Source organism: Ambystoma mexicanum, chromosome 1p (genome assembly GCF_040938575.1).
Source record: "Ambystoma mexicanum isolate Mex_15411 chromosome 1p, UKY_AmexF1_1, whole genome shotgun sequence".
In the NCBI taxonomy this organism is placed as follows: Eukaryota; Metazoa; Chordata; class Amphibia; order Caudata; family Ambystomatidae; genus Ambystoma; species Ambystoma mexicanum.
The window spans coordinates 343,230,873-343,246,758 of NC_090921.1; the positions used below are offsets into that span (position 1 = coordinate 343,230,873).

Genomic DNA, 15,886 nt, shown 5'->3' on the forward strand with positions numbered 1-15,886 from the left:
GTAATTGTGATTGCACCTAGTGAGTTTTTGAGAGTAATATGCCACTGGATGTCATATGCCCTCCTCATCCTTCTGGGACAACACCACCCACAATGCCCAGTTGAATGCTTCCTTTTCCACCTAAAAAGGTCTCTCTAGGACCAGGTGTCTCAACACAGGTGTGCTTGTAAACGCCTTCTTGAATTCCTGAAATGCTCTTTCTGCCCCTTCATCCCAAATAAATTGTGCTGACTTTCTGAGCAACTGTGTAATGGGTGTCACAATGTGAGAGAAATTACTGATAAATCTCCTATAAGAATTGGCAAATACTAAAAAGGACTGTATGTCTTTCACACACTGGGGTGAAGGCCAACCTGTTACTGTCTTCACCTTCTTACTATCCATAATGATGCCTACTGGTGTTAGAATAAATCCCAAGAACTCCACCCTCTCCATGTTGAATACACATTTCTCCAGTTTAGCATGAAGCTGGTATTCATGTAACCTCTGCAATACTGCTTTTATATGCCCCACATGCTGTTCCTTTGATTCTGAGTAAATCAAAATGGCATCTGTGTACACAATGATGAAGACATCAATGTAATCCATTAAAACTTCCTGCATGAAATGCTGGAAAGCAGCGGGAGCATTACACACACCAAATGGTATAACTAAGTATTCAAAAAGTCCACACTTTGTTCTGAAGGCTGTTTTCCACTCATCTCCTGCCTTGACTCTGATTAAATGGTACTCCCCAAGTAAATCCAACTCTGTGTAGACAACTGCTGATTTGACTTGATTGAGGAGGAGTGTGATCAATGGCAAAGGAAACTGATTTTTGATCGTCACCTTGTTCAGGGCATGATAATCGATATATGTCCTGAGCGTACCCTCTTTATTTGGCACACAAAATAGAGGGGACAATACTAGTATGGTGGAATGCCATATAAAACCTCTCTCTAGCATATCATCTATATATTCCTTCAAGTGTTGGTTATCTGCCTCAGCGAGAGCCTACATTCGACTATAGGGCAATCTAGCACCTGGTTCCAATTCTATTACACAGTCATATACTTGATGAAGAGGCAACCTCTTAGCCCGCCCCTTTTCAAACACCTCTGCATACATTCTGTACTGGGGAGGAAGAACTGTCTCCACAGCCCCTATAAATTGCTGTACCTGAGCACCCTCCTTCAAGAATGTGGCAAGGCACATCAGATCCTGGGCATGCCCCTTACACCATTGGGATTCAAAGGACACTTCTTGTTTAGCTCAGTTGATCACGGGATTGTGCTTCACTAACCAGGGCATCCGGCAAATGAGGCCAAACTAAGGAGCAGCTATCAGATCAAAAGTAATCTCCTTCTAATGTCCGGATGTACATACCATTTGTAACGATTGTGTCGGTTGCGTGATAGGGCCTGACGTCAACGGGGATCTATCTTCAAATTGTACTCCCTCTGATCTTTGATTTTCCTGTAGTGGTAGCCCAACTTTTCTGCTAACCTAATGTCTATTAATTTGCCTGTTTCAAAAAGGGGGTTTGCTCTGACGTCTAGAATTCTGGGGTCTACTCATTAACTTCAGTAGGCCTTAGCTTATTCTATCATGTCGCATACATACAAAATCGCTTTAGATGTATTAGTACTCCTAGAGTTTGAGGAAGTTCAGACAAAAAATAACCATAGAGGGGGCAGCTTAAATTTTATTTAGCTGTCAGTTATTGCTGCATTTCAAAATCATGCGTTAACAATCTTTTTTTGAGAAAAAGGTACGTTGCATTAAGAGTAAACAGTTCTTAATCTTTCATAAGTCCTTAATGAGACTGAAATAGCAACTGAGTTTAAAAGTATACAGAAATACAACACAATGGTGCTTTCCAACTCATCTGTGCCCACCACCTATAGTGACAAGTGATAGTAAAGGTATTCAATACAGAACAACCAAAATGCGAACATTAAATCGCAAAACAATTGGTTGTGGGTATCCAGGCTGAAGGGTTGCATTTTGGTTGTTCTGTATTGAATACCTTTACTATCACTTGTAAAGGGTGAGGTCACCCTTCAGCCTGGCTACCCACTATACCTTGTAATAATTGGGTATTGCAAATAAGAAAACATAAAGTGCATGAATCTATGTGGCATTCTTTTTATTTAGTTGCTGAGAACATTTGCTTAGAAGAGTCAACACTTACGGTTGTCTTTTTGTTATTCTCATCTGCAGCAGTGTGTTGATCCTGAAGACAGTTTAATTAACCAAAAATAATTGACCGAAACATGTTGAGCATTTCTCCTTAAATTATCAAATTAAAGATCACCTCTTGCTGAGTATCACTGTAAAAAAAAAAAGTTTTTGCCTGAAACAGTCCTATACGTTTGATCACAATAAAAACTCTATTGCACATGATACTTACTCCAGTGATATAGCATTAAACACATTAACCACAGGGAAACATTGCATACCATTTGTCACCTTGCCTCACACACTCTTTTGAATGTAGCAGCATCCCCCACCTGTTCCTCCATAAGGCAAGGAGTTTACCCCCCACTGTGTGCCTGATCAGTGTGCATTTTCCTGATTGAGGGGAGCAGCTAAAACAGGATGAGGGAAAGCAAACATAGCACTACCTGTATTGATAGATGTGTATCCCTTTCTCCTAGTTGATGCAGCAGCAGACAACAGTCCTTTCCACCTCGCACGGAAGCTACCTGAGTCCTGGTGTGGCCTTTCCCCCCTGCCACATTCAGCAGATTGGAGCAGTCAGCTTGAATGGACTTCCTGCCACCTCGATAACGCCAGCTTCCGGTCAGTACCTCATACATGACAGTGGAGGAGACTGAGAAAGAGACTGAGAAAGAGACTGAGAAAGAAACGTGTGTGGGGGGAAGGGGTGCCTGTATTGTGGATGAGAGGCTATCGAGCTGTTTATGTTAGTCATTTATTGGGTGGTAAATAAGGAGGACCTGGGGCTGCCTTCATTGCAGGGTGTTAGTGCATTGTGTATGTTTGCTTTGGGTCGATGGTACATGCATTGGGTGAATTGTTAGACTAAACAATGACACATAGATGTTCCTAGAAGATCAGGCCTCCAGTCCTATCTACACTCCTCATGTCCTTGTTTACATCATCACCATGAGTAAAGAAAGACCTGGGATAGTCAAGATAGACAGCGGAAAGAGGCTTAACGTTCTCTATGTTCGCTGTGATGCACCCAGTCAGCTATTCCCAAATAGAGGCAGGCTAAGGGTCTTGCTGATATACCAGTGGCTCACATTTAGGTAGCGGAGGCTGAGCTCAGGCTCTAATTATGCCAGAGATGCTAGGGGAATTCAGACATCAAACAATCTAAATCCAGTACAGTTAGAAGCAATGTCACTAGGTCTTAACCCAAGGGATTTATAAGAACAATTACAAAGTATTACTAGCTACCACTAAATAGTTCTGTGATGAAAAGCCGAGAAATCAGGCTAGAAAATAAACTTAAATGTTTTATAATTAAATTAATGCACGTCAAAAGATATTAAGCATAGTTTTAACAAAATACCAATAGATATACTAAAAACAGTCAAAAGTTAAAAGGAGGAAACTCTTTAAGAAATGCCTGCAATAGCATTAGGTTTCTACTAGAGGGTCTGAGAATGAGTGAAGGGCTGGGGAGAGATTGGTCAGCAATTGACTCTCCAGGGTTGTCCTCCAGCAAAGCAACGTTCTCTCTTCCAGGTCTTTCAGTGGTGATTGATAAAATGCATTTCAGGTACAAAGTTGAAAAAGATAAATGCACTGAACGTCCAGAGAATTATTTTCCAGAAGTAACCCACTTTTGCAGATTTGACTTTTGAAGTTTCTTGCTGCTATTTCATCTATTCAGACTCTGCTGCCAGATCAGAGTACCGGGTAACACTTGTCTGGAGCCAACAGAGTTGTACTCTGTCCTGACCCATTTCTTTTTTGATCACTTCTCTTAATTACAGGGATCTATCCTGTTGTACTTCCCCCCACCCCCAAATAACCCTGGACAGGCCCTTTTGAATCCTCCTGGCCATGTCCTTTGGAGACTGGGCACAGCACTGACAGGCTCTGATTCAAGGCACTTTCAAGCACTGTTTCTCAAAAGCAAGCACGACTCCCACCGCCATGCAATATGGCAGGATATCGCAATACATCTAGAGGCATTCTGTCTCAGCGCCCCGGAAACCTTTCTTCTGCCAAGCAAGGGCATCTTGGCAGGAGAAATACAGCCTCCAAAGGTCTATTGCGTGAATCCTCCCTCAGGGTGTTTTCCAGAGGGTGGCCCTCTAGCTTGCCACTAAATAGGACGATCCTGCCAGGTTAATTGTGCCATTTATGGGCTTTCCCAGCAACCTGTTGTCCTAGTGACTATGCACCATTAGCGGCAGAGCCAGCGGCAGGATTTCTTGAGTGGTTGCCTTGCGGCACTTCAACTCTCAAATCAGAGTTCTTGCCTGCCCAGAATTGTGGTCAGAATACTTCTTCGATGAAGCAGCTCTCCTGTCGTAGCTGTGCGTATGGACTGGGTCAAAGGTTAGTGACACAGAAGTGTGCATCCCTGTGTAGCTTGGTACCAGCAGACCCGAAGAATCACTCCAGTCACCAGTGGAGTAACTTTGCTGAAAATCTTGGGGGGAATTACATCTACATTAAAGGGCCCCCTGCCAAATCAGTGGGACAAAATGGCGTGCCACAAAAGTTGGGGAGGGGGGGAACAAACACCCTTGTCCTTGAATAATAATTGGATGTATTTCTTAATCGTTTTAAGTTTTGAAAAGTTATGTGCCCACATCCTTAGCTAGCGATTGCAGTAGGCCAAGTGTGAGCAGGAGTGCTTCTCACGGTGTAGGGGCGCCGTCTTCGGCTCGGTAAACATGATATTTATTTGGGACAGTGTCATGAACTACTTGCATGGGCCAACCAGGTTCTCTCAATAGAGTTACATCCAAACATTTGATTAGAAAGAATTTCAAAAATGCTGGACTCATACTGTAAGGCAGGGGTCTGCAATCTTTGGCGCTCCAGATGTTTTGGACTACAACTCCCATCATTCTTAACCAACATAGTGACTAGCCAGATATTATGGGAATTGTGGTCCAAAACATCTGGAGAACCAAAGGTAAGGTGTAAGGTGCTGTAAGGTGTGTGCGTGTTTACTTACTACTTAATATAGGAACAGCGGAATATATGCCTGCTATGTCGTATGTACAAATCGGATGATGCACGGAGAAATCAGCAAAAGGTGGTACTAGCTAAGGGTATTACCATGTCTTATCTATGTCTTAGCTCTTGCTCTGAAATGTTGTCAGGCTGAGTAGGATAGTTAATTTCACATCCTTACTGTTCATGGCCTGTAAGAATGTCATTGCATTTTCCCTTGTTCCCTCCCTTGCCTTCAAGCGCTTTTGTTCTTACTGTGTACTGAACCTCCTAGCCCTGTCTGCATGGGCCCTCTAGTCCTGTTCCACTGTGCACTACCCAGGGCAGCTGCCCTCACATTTCATAAGCGCGGAACCTGAGCTAGAGGTGTGAGACTGTTGGGCAGCGTTGGGTCCCTAGCGCCATCTTTTTTGTTCATCAGTGCCTAGCTCAGGCCTCTTTTCGCCTCTGTGTCCAATGCCATACCTACTCCTGGGGATATGTTTTGAGTAGGTTCCAATAGTTTGCTAGCTGCTTTTTTTAACAGGAACATTTGACTCTCTAGCTTCCAATGGGTGCTTCATAGCTCACTCCTGCTATGCCACGTGAATACGCCAGGTCCTCATTAGGATGGTCTAGGACAGCCCTCACCTTGACAGAGATACGTTATAACATAAACAGAACCTTATTATCGTCTGAAAATAAAGCCCAGCTCAAAAGCCACACCCCCACCCTCCTGCACGCGAGGAGCTCCATAAAATCAGCCCCTTCCTAATATGCCCCCTCTCTCATACCCCAATACAGAGAGACAGAAGAGGAAATTGGGGCTCCAAACCCACCCCCCCCCAGCCCCTTCCCAATCCCAATCCTGTACCTTTGAGGATTTAGCCAAGCGACATGCTTGCTCTTTCACCTGGAAACAGAAATCCGTATGCATGGACCCCTGGCTCAGCGAACAGTGGAGAGAACGAGGACCCGCGCCCGAGTGTCCCTGACTCCCCTTTCCAATCGATATTGATAAAATGTGGGATCGCCCAGTAAGCCGCTCTAGGGATGACCACCAGGGCAGGTACGTGGTGTTCCCGCTGAGTTTGTTACTGTATTAAAGCTGTCTTCTGGACACTTCAGTAGGTTCCTTCATATACGCTTTATTGTAAGTTGCTTCAAGCTGTTATAGAGCGAACCACTGGGCCCCATCACCCAGGCTAACTTCTTCCAGCTGACCCAGGGTGGAACCTTGACACGACATACATGACCAAACATTCCACTAACTCACATCAACATTCTCTCAGCTCATACATTCAAAGACAGGCACTTCACAACAGTTACTAAAGAGGCGGGAACGAGGCCCCACACTTGAGTTTCCCCGACTCCCCATTCCAATCGATATTGATAAAAGGCGCGATCGCCCACGGAGCCGCTCTAGAGAAGACCATCAAGGCAGCTCCTGCAAACTCTGAACAAGATACGGGTGTGACCTCTGGGGAGTGGGGCCACTAAAGTGTATTTTGGAACATGTATGGGGTACATAATTTTATATGTGCTACTCGGGATGGGAGCTTGGGGTCTGTTGAGCTTTTGCTTGCTTGATACGGGATCCTTTGGAAGTAGTCAGGGTAGTTATCTCTGCTCTAGAGTGCTTGCTACGGGCAAACATGCAGCCCCGTCAGAGGACCTGAACTGAAGTGACCTTCTACAAACACAATACATTGAGAGGGTCTCGGGAATGATTTAGTTGTTCTTGGTCTGAAACCCTCTGTCTCTTGAAAAGAACTATCATGATCCAGACAGTGGGTGATAACAAAGGGGCGTGGTTCCGTTTTCCCCCTTTAGCAGCACGACTTTAATCTATAATTGTCTATTTTGACCACTAGAGGGCACTGCAAAGCTACACATCGATCTTTTCTACACAAACGGCATTGCTGCAGACCCCCTAACGAATGAACATCAGAGTATTCATCATATGCAGCATGCATCCTAAGGACACTTCTAAAAGAAATCATTCTAAACACTGTTTTAAGAAGGAAAAAAATAAAAAATATTCTGAAAAGGTGTTCAATATAACTTAATCAGTAGTCAAACATATTTCCCTTCGGTGTATTACAAAACAATCTAACTCAAGTGTGTGAAACGGATGATAGGATTTTAAACATAGGATGATAGTGACATCTGCTGGGCAAAAGATGGTCACGCATGTTTTAATTAACTTTAGCACTCTGAGGAATCAAGGCGGGGAAGTCATTGCGGGAGCCCCAGCACGGTCCTCACTCAAGAGCAATGTTCTGCCACCGCCAGCACTGCGCCCATGTAAAGCTCGGACTCAGAGCCTTTCTTTATTAATTGGAAAGAAGAGGCGTAAGCAAGGCTTTTGATGACTCTCATATGTTTTCTCAGCAGCCAATGTGCGGAAAGGACCCCTCTGGTCCTGATTAAGAATATTAGTCATAGCATCTCCTAAACTGATTTTTAGGCCTCTCTCTGCGACCATAGGTAGCCCTCCCCAACTACCTCCCAGCATCCTGTGCGCTCCAGCATTTGGATTGGCTGTGTCATGGATCACATGAGCCAGCCCTCCAATAGTATCAGGGCAGCCTTGCCTGGGCAGCTGGCAAAACACAATGGCTGAAGGTGGTGCCCGTTTGCCGGCTCAACCTTGCCCTACTCTGCCCCCGCCCTCGCACGGAACTGGACGAATACAGACTAGGAAGGGACACTGAGTATTCTGTCTGCCCATTGCCAGCTTGGTATTGCACGCATAGATGTGTTGCCGCTTTGAATGTTCCGGCCCTTAGTTGGCACGGTGAATGGATTGCTTGTAGCACCCACAGACAGATCTCCATGCCATGCGTTGCCCGCGACCTCTCCACCCCAGACACGTCTGTCCTTCTATAGACTGTTATTTCAATCATAGGCTGGCCTGGTATGTTCCACAGCACGTGCTACCTACTGCATCTACTCATTGCTTGCACCCAGAGCTCTAATTGGAATGAGAAACCGAAGGAGGGCTCTAGCAGGGGGGGGTGTGGCTTGGCTAAAAGTGCTGGGCGCGGCCTAAGGTGGCAGGCGGCTGCTGGCTTACTGATAAGAATTGGAAAGGTGTGTCTGGGTGTAGATAGTCTGCATGTTCTCCTCCCTACTGACCCAAAAGGAGCTCAGCAAGGACAGTATTTACTGACCACAGGCCACGGGCAAGCATCTGGGTGACTGCACATGGCGTAGAACCCTGTCAGGCCTCCCGCCAGAGCCGGCCTTAGAGGGAGGTGAGCCAGGTGACCGCCCGGGGCGCCATGCCCCTCTGTGCACCATGCCCCTCAGGGCACCATTAGCCCCCGCCGCGCTAGCTCGGGGGAGTCTTTCAAGGGCTTTCCCGAGCTGGCGTAGTGGGAGAAGGTGTGGCAGGTAGGGTTTTGCTGTTAAATCTGCCTGCAGCATTGGGTGCACCCCTCCGCTGAGGGCGCCTTTAATGACAAAAGGCACCATTAGCACCCCACCACGCCAGCTCAGGGGAGTCTTCCAAAGGCTCCCCCGAGCTGGCGTCGTGGCAGAAGGCGTGGCAGGGGCCTCATTCTCATTGAATGCACCCACGGGCGCGGGCTCATTCAATGACAATGGGGTTCTGACACGCCCTATTCATATCCTTACCTCCTCGCCGGAGCGAGGAGGTTATTAAAAAGAAAAAAGAGGCCCATCCGGCCCGCCACCTTTCCGCCCTACCCCCTGTTAACCAGGGGCGCGCAGGGGTGAGTGGGGGCGTCAATTCGCCCAGGGCGCTGTTGCCTTTATGGCCGGCCCTGCCTCCCGCACACAGCAGAAAACAACTGTTTTGCTTCAAATTCAAATCCCACCCTGGATTAGATTACAGAAAAGCCTTCTTCGTACTCTTCTCTGACCCTGAAGCACACCCCCCTACTCAGTGGTGGAAATGGAAACAATGTAAACGGGGATCCCACAAGGGCCAGGATAGAGACAGAGTTTGGAGGAGGGGCGGGGTTACGAGGAGGCGGACTTCTGAGGGGGCGGACCTCCGATGGGACGATGCTGGCAGTTGAACTGTGCTCAAAGGAAATGTTCAAAATAATAGTTTAAAAATGGTGCAATTTCTTTCATGCTTCTTCTTTGCAATAACTCCGCTGGCAAAATATAAAAGGTACTCGCCTTTTAAACCTAGCAATCTATAGTGCAATATTTCCAGGAAATCAAAATATCCAAATATGACACATGTGCTGTGATGACAATTTTGTGTGGTCTTCTGGGTAAGTGTCAACACTGGGAACGTGCAACCTGTGTGAAATCCTGGTAGCAGAACACTTGAGCAAGATTGCCAGCCAAAAAAAAAACCAAGGGGTGCTTTGTCTGCCCTCTGAAAAAAGCAACATTGTCCACCCCAGTGTATGCTTTCCTTGCGCCCTGAAAAGCAGCACAGGGCCACACTCATGTCAAATAACTTCTCCAGTCGCCAGGATTGTAAACTCTCTTGCCACATGACATCCCGGGCAAATATTAACGACTCACTTGCCCTCACATCTTCCCTCCTGACCTCCGTGTTTGGCTTTCAACTTTCAACAATGCTCTGCTTTACAAAAGATGGCCTGAAAAGTGCACAAACCATAGAAAGTCACACATACACAAATAAATGTAAAGATTTATATATTTGTGTGTGTGTGTGTACCTTACCACGGTTTGTGTACTTTTCAAGCCATCTTTTATAAACATACAGAGAAATATGGCAGGCAAAACGTGTACAGTTGTGACATTTCCCCCATCTTGACTGAGATTGACAGAGAGACTACAAATACTAGAATCACTGCTGGTATATTTCACCAAGCCCCCAGCTTCGTGTGTATTCCCTCTGCGAAAATGGGGGCTCTGTGATGTGATCTGCTCTGCGTGTGCTTTCACGGAGCAGATTTGATCGCCGAGCCAACAGGTCAGGCTGGATCCCGAGATCCAGCCAGACTTCTGATGCCGGATCTCATACCGGCAAGAGCCGGCCCATTGGCCTGTGCTGCACCTACCTACTTGTCGTGCACCTGCTGGCTGTGCGTGTGTGATTGACGCTGCAGTGATTGTAGCAGTGCTTTTGGCTGAAGTCAGAATTCCTTTGCAGTGGCAGGGTTCAGAATTCAGATGGAAGGTTGTCTTCCTCATCTGTGCAGGCCCCCCTGGGGCAGTTGAGGGCAGTACAACACAACGCGCACACCAGTTGAAATTTGCCATTGTTTTCTGTTTTCAAAAACGCACAGGTTATGCGTTTAATGTTTGGGTGAAGCACGCTTTGTTTAAATATTAAAACAAGTGTGAATAGCTCCTTGGAATTGTTAAATTCATCACTATCAGGCTGCAGCATCTGCCCCACACTGTCAGGCTGTTTGCAGGACAGGAGAGAGGCACTGTTCGCCACCTCTTCTTTTGTTTCCGAACTGTGGCACTGATCCCCCGCAGTGGCGATCATCTCACTCTCCGCCCCTCCTGACACAACAGGTTGGACGTCGAGGTGAGCTCACACTGCCCAAAGCGCGCTCATGAGCACACGAGCAGTTGGGTCAGCTTGGCCAAAGGAAGGGCTCCTGGAGAACTCAGGGGTGCCCCGGATAGAGGACACTTTTCAGAGACTGCTGGAGTTCTGTCCCAGCTAGCTCCAGCCCACTTACAGCCCTGCTTGAATCGGTAGACTGATAGGGGAGTGGTAGGTGGACGGCAGCAATACATCTATGCATGCTATACATTATAGACTGATGTTGTTACTGCACTCACAGTCTGCGCCCTATAGACTATTATTGCACTCCTGGATGGTGTTAGATCGATACACTGTTGTCATCCTCATGGAACATTTGTTTTTTTTCCATGGATTGTTGTTATGCCCATACATTGTTTGCACTCATAGACTGAGTTGGCTTACATCCACAGTGTGTTTTTGCATCCTATGAGGTTAGTGCACTGGCAGAAGTAGGTTGCTATTGCTCACAGGTCGCTTTCTTCCATAGCAGTTATAGATGTTCTTAGTACAGTGAGAGTTTATTATTCAAAAGGCTATTAATGCACTCGCAGATACTGTTGCTTTCATAGATGATCTTTCCCCCATAAAACTGATTGCCTCCATAGACTGACATTGAACTCACAGATGGATCTTGCCTCCATAGACTGACATTGCACTCACAGATGGATCTTGCCTCCATAGACTGACATTGCACTCACAGATGGATCTTGCCTCCATAGACTGACATTGCACTCACAGATGGATCTTGCCTCCATAGACTGACATTGCACTCACAGATGGATCTTGCCTCCATAGACTGACATTGCACTCACAGATGGATCTTGCCGGTGCACACAGTGTTGTGCAGGTGATCCCTTAGATGGTTTTGCCTCCATAGACTGACATTGCACTCCTAGATGGATCTTGCCTCCATAGACTGACATTGCACTCACAGATGGATCTTGCCTCCATAGACTGACATTGCACTCCTAGATGGATCTTGCCTCCATAGACTGACATTGCACTCACAGATGGATCTTGCCTCCATAGACTGACATTGCACTCACAGATGGATCTTGCCTCCATAGACTGACATTGAACTCACAGATGGATCTTGCCGGTGCAAACATTGATGTGCAGGTGATCCCTTAGATGGTTTTGCCTCCATAGACTGGCATTGCACTCACAGATGGATCTTGCCGGTGCAAACATTGATGTGCAGTTGATCCCTTAGATGGTTTTGCCTCCATAGACTGACATTGCACTCACAGATGGATCTTGCCTCCATAGACTGACATTGAACTCACAGATGGATCTTGCCGCTGCAAACATTGATGTGCAGGTGATCCCTTAGATGGTTTTGCCTCCATAGACTGACATTGAACTCACAGATGGATCTTGCCGGTGCAAACATTGATGTGCAGTTGATCCCTTAGATGGTTTTGCCTCCATAGACTGACATTGCACTCACAGATGGATCTTGCCGGTGCAAACATTGATGTGCAGTTGATCCTTTAAATACATTTGCATCCATGGAGCTATTGCACTAATCGAGTGCTTGCTTTCATAGTCTGAACTGCTTCCACAGAGTGCTATTGCTTTCAAATGCAGTCTGGCACCCATACACATTTGCAGCAGCCATAGATTATTCTGCATCCATAGACGGTTGTCATATTCATAGTAGATTGATTTCACTTATAGATTGATTGCACTCATAGATCCATTTTGCTATTGCATTCATAGATTATTGCCAGTACTGCTGCATTCAAATGTTCATCTTGTTTCCACAGACTGTTCTTTCACCCATAAATTGGTTGTTGCCTTTTACTACCGTAACAGATGGTTTGGATCCCCATTTACTACTCTTATTCCCTGTATCCCCTATCATAGAACAGAGTTTCAGCCTCATGAACTGCTGAATGGCGCTCTTGTTATAAGGGCCTTCATCAGGACAGAGGTATTTGTTTCTCATCTCTCTCATGAGGATTCCTGTGTTCAAATATTGTGCAACTTCATCAAGCCATGTGCACATATGGCTAGGTACCATGGGAATGTTGTCTGAACTTGGCTGTGTTGTATCTTGTTCTTCTATTTTCCATGATGTTTTATTTGTGTCTCCTGATTTTTGGTCAGAAGCGCCAGCAGGGCTTTACTTGGTAATTTAAATGTGTTTCTGTTATAGCTAGGGCTCTCCATGTGCTAGTAAACTAAAGAGTTCCGGACCGCGGGGCTGGAGTTAGGAGAAACGAATAAAACATCACAGAAAATAAGAGAACAAGATATAACACAGCCAAGCTCAGACAACATTCCCATGCTACCTAGCCATACGTGCACAATATTTGAAAAGAGGAATACTCCCGAGAGAGATGAGAACAAACATCTCTGTCCTGAAGAAGGCTGTTATAACAAGATAACCATTCTGCAGCTCATGAGGCCGAAACACTATTGTGTCAACAAGCGGAGAGCTTTGCAGTGAAACACATTAACACTGCTCGCTTACCCTAATAAAGAAGGCAGATAGACGTAGATATCCCTAGGTCAGTAACAGGTGCTGTGTTTTGCGATTGTGCAATATTTTGAATTACAAAGCGAATGTACAAGTATTGTACAGCATTTTCACTCCTGTGGAACACTGTTTTGGTTATTGTTGTGTTTGAATAATTTTTAATTGCTCAGAATAAAACTACAACCACCTGTATGAAGAATAATTGAATGGGTTAAGCTTAATCTGGAATCGCCCTGAGCATTTTGTTTATGTATTGATGCCTGGGCAAATAATGGAAGAGGCAGGCACCCTGTTTTTGAGTATCCCCTATCATAGATCCTGGGCTGTTGCATAAAATCCTTTATGCCGAATTCCATAGCTTTACTCTCATAGTAGCTGAAATGTGGCACTTCATAAATCAGTAGCCATGCGTCCCTTGCCATGGTCCCTGGATGGTTGCATTGCATGGCATAACCGCTCCTGGATTGCTGCACCTCACAATCTGATTGTGGATATATTTATTGTTGAATGCCATTTCCTGCTCCACATGGCTACATCCCATTTATGTTTGTTTGTTTGTTTGTTTGTTTGTTTATTTATTTAGTATAGCGCGCAAAACCCAGAGGTAACAGGGCGCAACAGAGGTCAGGAAGATAGGATTACATAAAAACTTGGTTACAGAATAAGATAGGCATGAGAAAAAGAGCATTGCATTTACAGTTACATTGTGTGGGATGTGCATATATACATATAATTGAGCGAAAGCTTACAAATTTACATATTTAGTGCTGTGCATAGGGGCAGTTCGGTTGCATTTACATATTTACATATTTAAGGCTGTGCATGGTAGTCAGGTTATAGCACTGGCATGATCAGATTAGATGGCAGGGTTAGTCGTGAGGGTCATTGGCCCGCAGCCAAGTGAGGGTGTTTCGCCTGAAGCTATAGTAGGATTGGTCTGTCCTAATGTAGAGTGGGAGGGCGTTCCAGTGTTGGGCTGCCAAGACAGGGAAGCTGCTGCCGCCGGTTTTCTTTTGTCTGAAATTGGGTACCTGCAGGCAGTAGGAATTAATCGATCTGGTGGGGCGGGTGGACGTTTTTTTCTTTATTCTGGATGCGAGATAGGGGGGGGGCTGCGTTGTTTAAACATTTGTAGGTGAGTGATGCCGTTTTGAGGGAGATGCGGTCGTGGATTTTAAGCCATTTGTGTTCTCTCCTTTTGTTGGAGATGTGTTCCTTAGAGGGTAGGTTGAGGGCTGTTCTGAGAGCGTTGTTTTGTAGTGTCTGTAGTTTGTTGGTTATGCATTTGTTGGCTCCTAGGTACATGGCGTTGCAATAGTCCAGTCTGGATAGTATTAGGGCGTTGGCTATGATGATGCAGCTAGCTTGGGTGAGGAAGGCTCTGCTTGCCCTAATTAGCTTGCATGTGTAGGCGGTGGAGGATGCTAGTGAGTTAACTTGTTTTTTTAGTGACATGGTTGCATCAAGGTGAAAGCCTAGTGTTTTCACTGTTTTGGCCACTGTGATGGTGTTGCCATCAATGTTGAAGGCCTTATAGTTGGAACTGAGTTTTTTGAGATTGGTATTGGATCCGAGGAGCAGGATTTCGGTTTTCTCATCATTTAGACATAGACCGTGTGTGGCCATCCATGCCTGAATGATGAGATATATTTTGTTTACCATTTATCTTTTTCCTTTCTTCCTCCAGTGGCGGAGCACAAAATCTGGGCCCCCCAGCGAGTCATGCTGAGGCCCGCTCCCCCCGAGCTACTAAACAAAGTACAGGGAATACTATACTCAGGACCGGATCGGACAACCATGTGTACGCAGTGTCCATGATGAGTATGGCGCTTTGGTGTTATGTCATTCCACCGCCTGTTTTTTATTTCCTCTGCTTTTTTTGCCACTGATTTTTTGCCGCAAAAACTCATTGAATGTTCTTGTTTTGGGCGGTTACTCCCCTCAATTCCCCCTTCCCAGCTATTTACAATGTAGTCCCCACACCCCCTTACCCCTTAAATTCCTTTACCCACCCCCGCACATTTTTCAATGAGTTTTTGCATAAAGAAATCTGTGACAAAAATGCATTAAAAAAACAGGCGATGAATGGACGTCGTACCCTGCTGCAGGGGGATGCGCTACTCCAAGTGAGAAAAGTAAATATGTTTTTTAATCAAAGCTTAAATGTTTCGACTAGTGTAGAAAGAAGGGGGCGGTGCCTGGTCCTCAAATATTCCAGCCACCATCGGTGGCTGGTGAGTTGTTATATTGGGGGTGTAGATATTGGCCACAAATAAGAGATGGCAACTGAGCATAGTGAGGGGGCCCGAACTAACGAAAACAAGTTTGAGGAGTTCAGGGGGATTCTTCCCCTCCCATGAGAAAATGTTTGGAATAATGGGTTAAAATGGTGCATTACACAGCACACTTTCTGTGAAAATGTGGGTAAAAGGCCAGGCATTTTGCAATCGCTTTTATAGGGTGTAGGGTAACTCATGAAAAAAGTACAATAGATGCAAATCACCAAACGTGCGCAAGCGGATTTCCCAATGCATTGTCATGCCGGTCCCTGTAATATATGAAAGTATAAAAAATATTTTCATGCTGGCTCTGCCAACATATGCTAGTTCATACTCATGTTCTCTTTGAGATATTTTTTATAGTGTCATTCCTGACACTAGGCACACAGCTGGCTCAGCCAATATATGCCAGTACTCCTATGTAAACAAAAATACTCCTGTTGGTTCAGCCATTAAAAGTGACATGTCGGACTGCGCATGCGCGAGCCGCGCATGAGG

General features: G+C 45.6%; 1 protein-coding gene across 5 annotated transcripts in view; it reads left to right on the forward strand.

Annotated features, from left to right (window-relative positions):
• Nucleotides 1–15,886, forward strand: part of CELF5 (CUGBP Elav-like family member 5) — a 473,699-nt gene that overhangs the window by 398,081 nt on the left and 59,732 nt on the right. For all 5 annotated transcript variants that reach the window (XM_069648428.1, XM_069648437.1, XM_069648412.1 and 2 more), the window contains one exon: nt 2,640–2,784. In XM_069648428.1, coding sequence (XP_069504529.1) covers nt 2,640–2,784 — 145 coding nt within the window. The remainder of the gene's footprint in view (nt 1–2,639; nt 2,785–15,886) is intronic.